At 39.6% G+C, this 7,700-nt stretch overlaps 1 protein-coding gene across 1 annotated transcript in view; it reads left to right on the top strand.

The window, feature by feature from the left end:
* Positions 1–3,292: 3,292 nt before the first annotated feature.
* Positions 3,293–7,700, top strand: part of SH2D4B (SH2 domain containing 4B) — a 295,071-nt gene continuing 290,663 nt past the window's right edge. Inside the window, exon 1 of the mRNA XM_006903190.1 lies at positions 3,293–3,476. Within this exon, the coding sequence (XP_006903252.1) occupies positions 3,293–3,476 (184 nt within the window). The remainder of the gene's footprint in view (positions 3,477–7,700) is intronic.

The raw sequence follows: 7,700 nt of genomic DNA, 5'->3' as shown, positions 1-7,700 counted from the left end.
GGTGAAGTGTCTGTTCATGTCCTGTGCCCATTTTTCAATTGGATTATTTACATTTGTATTGTTGTGGTGCTCATGTATTTTATAAATTCTAGGTATAAGTCCCTTATCTGACATGTCATTGCCAAATACTTTTTTCCAGTCTGTGGCTTCCGTTTTTATGCTGTTGGAGAAGTTTTTGGATGTGCATAGGGATTTGATTCTTAGAAGGTCCCATTCATCTATTTTATCTTCTCCTGGTTGTAGATTTTTCAGGATACCTGGAAGACTTTTTATGTTGTGTATTAGGACTACTAGAGTTCTTCCAAACTTTTCTTTAATGAAGTTTATAGTCGTTGGTTTTAGTCCTAGGTCCATGATCCACCTTGAGTTGGTTTTTGTATATGGCATGAGGTGTGGATCTTGCTTGAGTCTTCTGCAGATAGTTTTCCAATTTTGCCAACACCATTTTTTAACTGATTTCATTTCCTTGTTAAAAATCAATTGACCATAGGCAGATGGGTTGATTTCCAGGTTCCCAGTTCTATTCTATTGATCTGTGTGTCTGCCATTGTACCAGTACCATGATGTCTTAACCACCACAGCTGTGTAGTAGGATTTGAAATCAGGGAGTGAGATGCCTCCTACCTTTTTTTCTATTTTTTAAGGAGTGTTTTGCTTATTCAAGGCTTCTTTGCATTCCAAATGAAACTGGAGTTTGCCTTTTCCATATCATTGAAGAATGGGATTGGTATTTGTATTGGGATTCCATTAAACATGTAAATTGCCTTTGGTAGTATTGCCATTTTCACAGTATTGAGTCTTCCTATCATGAGCAAGGGATATTCTTCCACTTCTCCAGGTTTCTTTTTGTTTCTTCTATTAATGTTTTGTAATCTTCTTTGAATAGATCCTTTGTGCTTCTGGTTACATTTACTCCCAAGTATTTAATCTTGTGATTAGCTATTGTGAAGGGTATTGTTTTTCTTAGCTCTGGCTCTGTATTCTCTTTGTCACCGTAGAGAAATCCAACTGATTTTTTATGTTGATCCTGTTTTCTGCCACTTTGCTGAATTGGTCAAGTAAGTCCAGTAGTTTTCTTGCTGAGTCTTTAGGGGTTTCTAAGTATACTATCATATCATCTGCATAGAGAGATAATTTTACCTCCTCTTTGCCAATTTGGAATGCCTTTAACCTCTCTCCATTGAGAACAATGTTGGCTCTTGGGTTTTCATTAATACTTTTTACTATGTTGCAGAAATTCCCCTCTAATCCTATTTTGTTGAGTGTTTTAATCAGGAAAGGATGTTGGATTTTGTCAAAGGCCTTTTCTGCATCAATAGATAGGATCATGTGGTTCTTGTTCTTTGCTTTGTTATTGTGATGAATTACATTGATTGTTTTCCTTATGTTGAACCATCCTTGCATACCTGTTATGAATCCCACTTGGTCATGGTGAATTATTTCTTTGATATATCATTGGATTCTATTGGCTGGTATTTTATTCAGGATTTTTGCACCTATGTTCATAAGAGGTATTCTTGTATGTGTCTGGATCCCAAAAAGAAGGAGGTAATAATACCCCTTTTTGACCTCTTATCCAGGGGAAGTTGTGTCATAACTTCAAACTCAAAACTCATTTTTGTTAAATCAATATCAACTCATAGCTGACCCTCCAGCAGGTTTTCAGAGGCTAGCTGGTCTTTTTAAACTGTGGATTGACCACAAGAGATTTCTTACCCATTAGGGCAGCAGAGATGTCTGTGGCAAAGGCTTAGGGCCTTAGGATCCAGAAGGAACCAAACTAAATTCCAGTACAGGAGAAGGTGAAAGGCTGGGATTGAGAAAAAAGAGGGGTTGGAGGTTGCAAGTTCAGGATCATACCTCTGCGGGACAGAAAGTAGTACTGAAGTTCTCAAATACGCGGGTAGATCTCAGGGGATCTTGAGATAGCCAGCTGGACCTATTGTCAGGAAGCCTGGCTTTTCACACCTTGTTCTGACCTTGTGGGATTAAAGCTTTTATAACGTTGCTAGTCCTTCCCCTTTTGTGTTCATTCTTTGCAAGCTTGTGCTCACTCATATTCCAGCTCATCTTTTGGGTGTTTGACCCACTCCTTCAGTTATCACAGGGAAGGAAGGGGTCATGAAGATCACCAATCCAACAAAACACATGGCCAAATTAATTTAGATATATATGAAAAATACTTACATATACAAAAGTTCCCTGATCTCTGACTAGGTGATAGTTTCAAATTATCCATAGATTTAATCAGTGTAATTCAAGTTTGAGGACTAGATGGAGCCCAAGTGAAGGGACTTACCATTTTGGTATCTATGGACAGTCACTTACATTCTCTGAACCCCAATTTCCTGTGTAAATGAAAGGAAAGCAAGTTTTCTAAGGACAACAACTACTCATCCTCATCCAGTAAAAGGATGGGGGTCCACTCCAAGCAGAAAGGTGAAATTTATTAAAGGTACCCAAAGGAGGCAGTTTTACTCTTTGTTCTGGTGCATTCCGAACACCTGAAAACACACAAGAACAGCAACAACAACCAAAGTGGCTCTTCGTTTGGACAAGTCAGTCTGCCAAGACCTGCATGAATTTAGAACACCATTATAAGGAAAAGATCTACCTAACATGTCTCTTAATTACATGATAAAAGACTCATGCAATTTTACCCAGATTTCTTTTCTTTTTCTCCTTGCATTGTAGCAGGTGGAATTACGGTCTTTCCTTCCACAGGCATGCCAACTGTCCTGGAAAAGGACAGAAAAATAGTAGGTCAAGTGAAGCCAACAGCTGGAGACCCAGAGAAGCTAGCCTGCTCCATTGGCTTTTGAAATTTTCTCAAAAATAAACAATTAGTAGACAAAGCCTCCTCTTATCTGCAGAAGAGAGATCAGTTTCCAGCTGGCCAGGGCAGTGTTATTGATACAGCTGGTGTCATTCTTACCTTCCACTAACATATCATTTGACACCTGCAGGCCTAGGCAGGGCAGGCTTGGCATTGCCCTGCTGAGCTGGAGTCTCTGGCTCACCCTGTTCTCTCAGAGTCTTGGCTAGGGCCAGGACTCAGGATCTGATGACTTGCCATATTAAGCTAGGTTTCTTCTGATCTGCTGCCTCTGGAGGGTTACAGCTTCCTTCTGGTCCCTGTTGCTGTCCTAGGCAGAAGAGATCAATGTGTGTGACTGCTGAAGAGTTGAGGTTAAGTGACTACGCTATACAGAGAGGGGACTTTGAAAGTGCCTCTGGAGTGAGAGTGGCTCCCCAGCAGCTGCTGATTGGTGTAAGTATCCGAAGCAGCACCATGCTGCAACAAATCCTGCAGGATGCATACATTGACCCAGAGTTGCTTGCTGAGCTCAGTGATGTGCAAAAGCACATTCTTTTCTATAAAATTCGAGAGGAGCAACTGAGGCGCTGGAGGGAGCATGAGGCCCAGGAGACCCTGGCCCAAGTGGAGGGCCAGCAGCCCCCCAAGACCAAGCAAGGTAGGTGGCTTTGGAGGTGGGAATTTTAGCAATAATTGCTAAGTTTTCTCAGAATGCAGTGATGTGAGAAATGCTGGGTTTGGAACTGTGATCCTAAGAGCACTATGTTGGTTCTGGAGCAGTGGGCTGGGAGCATGAAGACTAAATACCCCCTACTCTCCTTCTACCCCACATTTTTTCACAGCACAGTAGTTCTCTAGTTTCAACTGGGCTGGGCCTACATACCTTGGCAGGATGGTGTCGAGTGTGCTTGGAGCCTTCCCTACCATACCACCAGCTGCCTGAGACATCATGGCACAGGGTCAGGCAAGGTTTTAATCTGTTGTTCATAGGATTGCTATGAGTTGGAGTCAGCTCAACAGCACCTAACAACAATGGCCATATTGGATTGCTTCTCTTGGTTTGGACATTTAGGGCCATAGTCTTTTTTTTTTTTTTAATTATTATTAATTTCAATGAAAATTTACAGAGACTTTGAATTTCCATTCATTCATTGTTGCACTTTTCTCCCCTCCCAACTCTCCCCCATAGTACACTACCCTCTTGGAAAATTCTTTCATTGTTTTACAATCCCTCCTCCCAGGTCCACTCCACTATGCAGCCTTCGTTCGGGACTCCTGCAATAACAAAAATACCTGACTTTCCCTCTTAAACAGTTTTCTCCCTCATCTATTTCAATGCAGTATACATTATTGAACCCATCCTTCTCAGTCTCCTCCCAACCCCGAGGTCAGTCCTGCTTTACAACAGTGGCACCATGCAGTATTTGTCCTTTTTTGACTGAGCTACTTCACATAATGTCCTCCAGGGTCACCCATTTTGTATAATATTACATGAATTCCTTTTTTTTCAATGCAGCATAGTATTCCATTGTGTGAATATACCACAGCGTCTCTATCCATTTGTTTGTTGATGAGCACTTACATTGTTTCCAACTCCTTGCTATTGTGAACAAAGCCACGATAAACATGGGTGTGCATATATCTACTTTGGTGGCAGTTATGGTCTCTTTGGGGTATATTCCCAGTAGTGGACTTGCTGGGTCAAATGGTATTTCTATTTTCAACTTTTTGAGAAAGCGCCACACCGTCTTTCACAGTGGTTGCACCATTTTACACTTACACTGACAATAAATAAGGTTCCATTTTCTCCACAACCTCACCAGCATTTGTTGCTTGCTGTTCTGTTAAATTTTGCTATTCTGACTGGGATCAGATGATACAGTTGTTTAGGGCCAAAGTCCTGTGAGGCTAGTTATAATTCTTAAATTTTATGTTTTACTTCCCAGTTATCATGAGTTGTGATTTGTGTCTCTCATATACTCTGAACCTTTATTCCTCTGTGACAAAAGAGAGAGAAGGAAACAAAGAAGGAACTGCACTGCAAAATTAATAGTCTTTCATTAACCATTGCCACCCTCACCTTGAGACCAGAACTAGATGGAGCCTAAATACTGCTAATGATCAGGGAAGCATTAGATGTAGTTACGAGGTACCATCAAGTTGGTTCTGGCTAATGACCACCCTGTGTATAATGAAACACTGCCTGGTCCTGTGTCAACCCCACAATCAGTGCTGTACTTGAGCCTGTTGTTACAGCCTCGTAGAGTCTCCATTTTTTTTTAAATTCTAACTTACTTTACCAAGAATAATACCTTTCTCTGGGAATTGGCTTCTCCTGATAACATACGCAAAGCATGTGAGATGAAGTCTTACCATCATTGCGAGATTTGTTCATACTTTCCGAAGTCCATATATATTCAGTATTCTTCACCAATGCAAAAATTCAAAGGTAGCAATTCTCGTTTAGTCTTCTTTCTTTTTTTTTTCTTTATTTTATTAATTTTCATAAACATTTACAGAGATTTTGGGTTTCCATTCATTCATTGTTGCACTATCTTCTTTAGTTTTCACTGTCCAACTTTCACATACATTTAAAATCTCATTAATCGGTCAGGGACCTTACTCAAAGTGACATCCTTGCTTTTTATCATCTTAAAAAGGTCTCATTACAATATGTATACTAATTATAATATGTCACTTTAACTTTTTTATTGTTTCTATGCAGAAGATCAGTGAATGCAGCCTTCAATATGGGTTGCATCTCAATGTCATGAAAACAAAGATTTTTACCTCTGGACCAAGAGGCAACATTATGATAGTTGGAGAAAAGATTGAAACTGTCAACAACTTCGTCTTACTTAGATCCATAATTAACACACTTGACACCAGCAGTCTGGAAATAAGGAGCTTCGTTGCACTGGGAAAATCTGTAGTTAGGGACCTTTCCAAATTATTGAAGAGTAATGATGTCTTTTTGAGCACTAAGTTTCATCTGATTCAGGCCACGGTCTTTATGGTCATTCAATATGCATCCAAGAGCTGGGCAGTGGATAGGGATAACAGAAGTAGCATTGATGCTTTTGAGTTGTTGTGTTAGAGAAGAGTACTGAACATCTCATGGACTACCAAATGAACAAATATGTTTTGGAGAGAGTGCAACTGGAGTGCTCTTTGGAGACATGGATGATGAGACTTTGCCTCACATACTTTGGGCATGCTACTAGGAGGGGATATTCCTTGGAGAGGGACGTGGTGCTAGGAAGCGTGGAGGGTTGTCAAAGGGACGACCTCACCAGAAAGACTGATAAGGTGACTGCCACAATGGGTTCTAGTGTGTCAGGAACTGTCAGGATGGCATAGGATAGGATGGGGTTCAGATCTGTTGTTCATTAGGGTTGCTATGAGTCATACTCAACTTGATGGCACCTAACAACAACAATCTAAATGAAGTCCTTGGCAACTGCTCTGTTTGTCATGATTTTTTCTCATTGGTCTTGTTGTGTTAGATTTTTATGTTGAGATTCAATCCATACTGAAGGCTCTGATCTTCTTGGTAAGTGCTTCAAGTTGTTTTCACTTTATTAAAGCAAGATTGTGTCATCTGCATATTGCATATTGTCAAAGAATGTTCCTCTATCCTTTTGTTGTCTTCTTCATATAGTTGAGCTTCTCACATTGTTTATTCAGTGTCTTTGTTGTTGTTACATGCTGTTGAGTCACCCGCAACTCACTGCAACAGTGGATCTGAACTTTATATTGTGCCACCTCACAATCTCCAAAATACTTGAACCCATTATTGCAATCACTATGTCATTCCATCTCATGAAGTTCTCCTTTCCTGATCCTCCACCTTTCCAAACATGATGTTCTTATCCAAGGCTTGAACTCTCCTAATAACATGCCCCAAATACGTGAGGCTAAGTTTCACCATAATTGTCTCCAGAGAGCGTCCTGGTTGCATTTTCTCCAATATAGACTTACTTGTTCCCTTGGAAGTCCATGAGATATTTGGTACTCTTCTTTAACACTACAACTCAAAAGCATTGATTCTTCTGTCATCTTGAATGAATGTCCAACTTTCAGTTGCATAATAAGTAATTGAAAAGACTATGACTTGGATCAGATGCATCTTAGTTGTTAAGCTGACATCATTACTCCTTAGCACTTTGGAGAGGTCCCTGACAGCAGATTTTCCCAATGTGATATGTATTTTGATTTCTTGACTGCTAGAACCAAGTGTGTTGACTGTGAATCCAAGTTTCCATTCCTCTCAGTTTTTTCTTTAATTTGTTCTGATCCACATAGATTAATGTTTTTCAATAATCTATAAAACATAACTAATAATTTTTCTGGTATTTTCTATTTTCAGCCAAGATCCATCTGATGTTACAATGATATCCTTCTTTATATCCTTTTCTGAATCTAGATTGAATTTTTGTCAGTTTCTCTTCAATGCACTGCTTCAATAATTTTTTCCAATTGGTTTTCTTACAATCATTCATATATGTTGTGCATCATTCATATACATTGTGTTTTATACAATAATTCATATACCTTGTGTTTGATTAATTAATTACTATTCCCCCCATTATTCTGCCCCCTAGTCCCATCTCCCCCTTTTCCTTTTGAACAGTTACACATATCTGTTCCTATTTATTAACTGCAGTAATTTATTGTCTTTCTATCAATTATTCAGTACAACTAAACTTAAGAGACACTGGTCAAAAGAAAAAAAAATGTCAGCAGTTGACGTGTTTGGAATCACAGAAGCCAAGAAAGCTTAAGATACAAGCTGTCAGATCATGGGTTGGACAATGGAAGATATTTTCTGAAGGGACTTGGCAGATGTGAAGGGTTATCCTGGTGGAGGGTGGAGCTGGAA

This window comes from Elephantulus edwardii, unplaced genomic scaffold (assembly GCF_000299155.1).
Source record: "Elephantulus edwardii isolate Elephantulus edwardi_28Jun2011 unplaced genomic scaffold, EleEdw1.0 scaffold00531, whole genome shotgun sequence".
NCBI classification, from domain to species: Eukaryota; Metazoa; Chordata; class Mammalia; order Macroscelidea; family Macroscelididae; genus Elephantulus; species Elephantulus edwardii.
The sequence above is the reverse complement of the archived record's forward strand: the minus strand, read 5'-3'. Positions and strand labels throughout refer to the sequence as shown.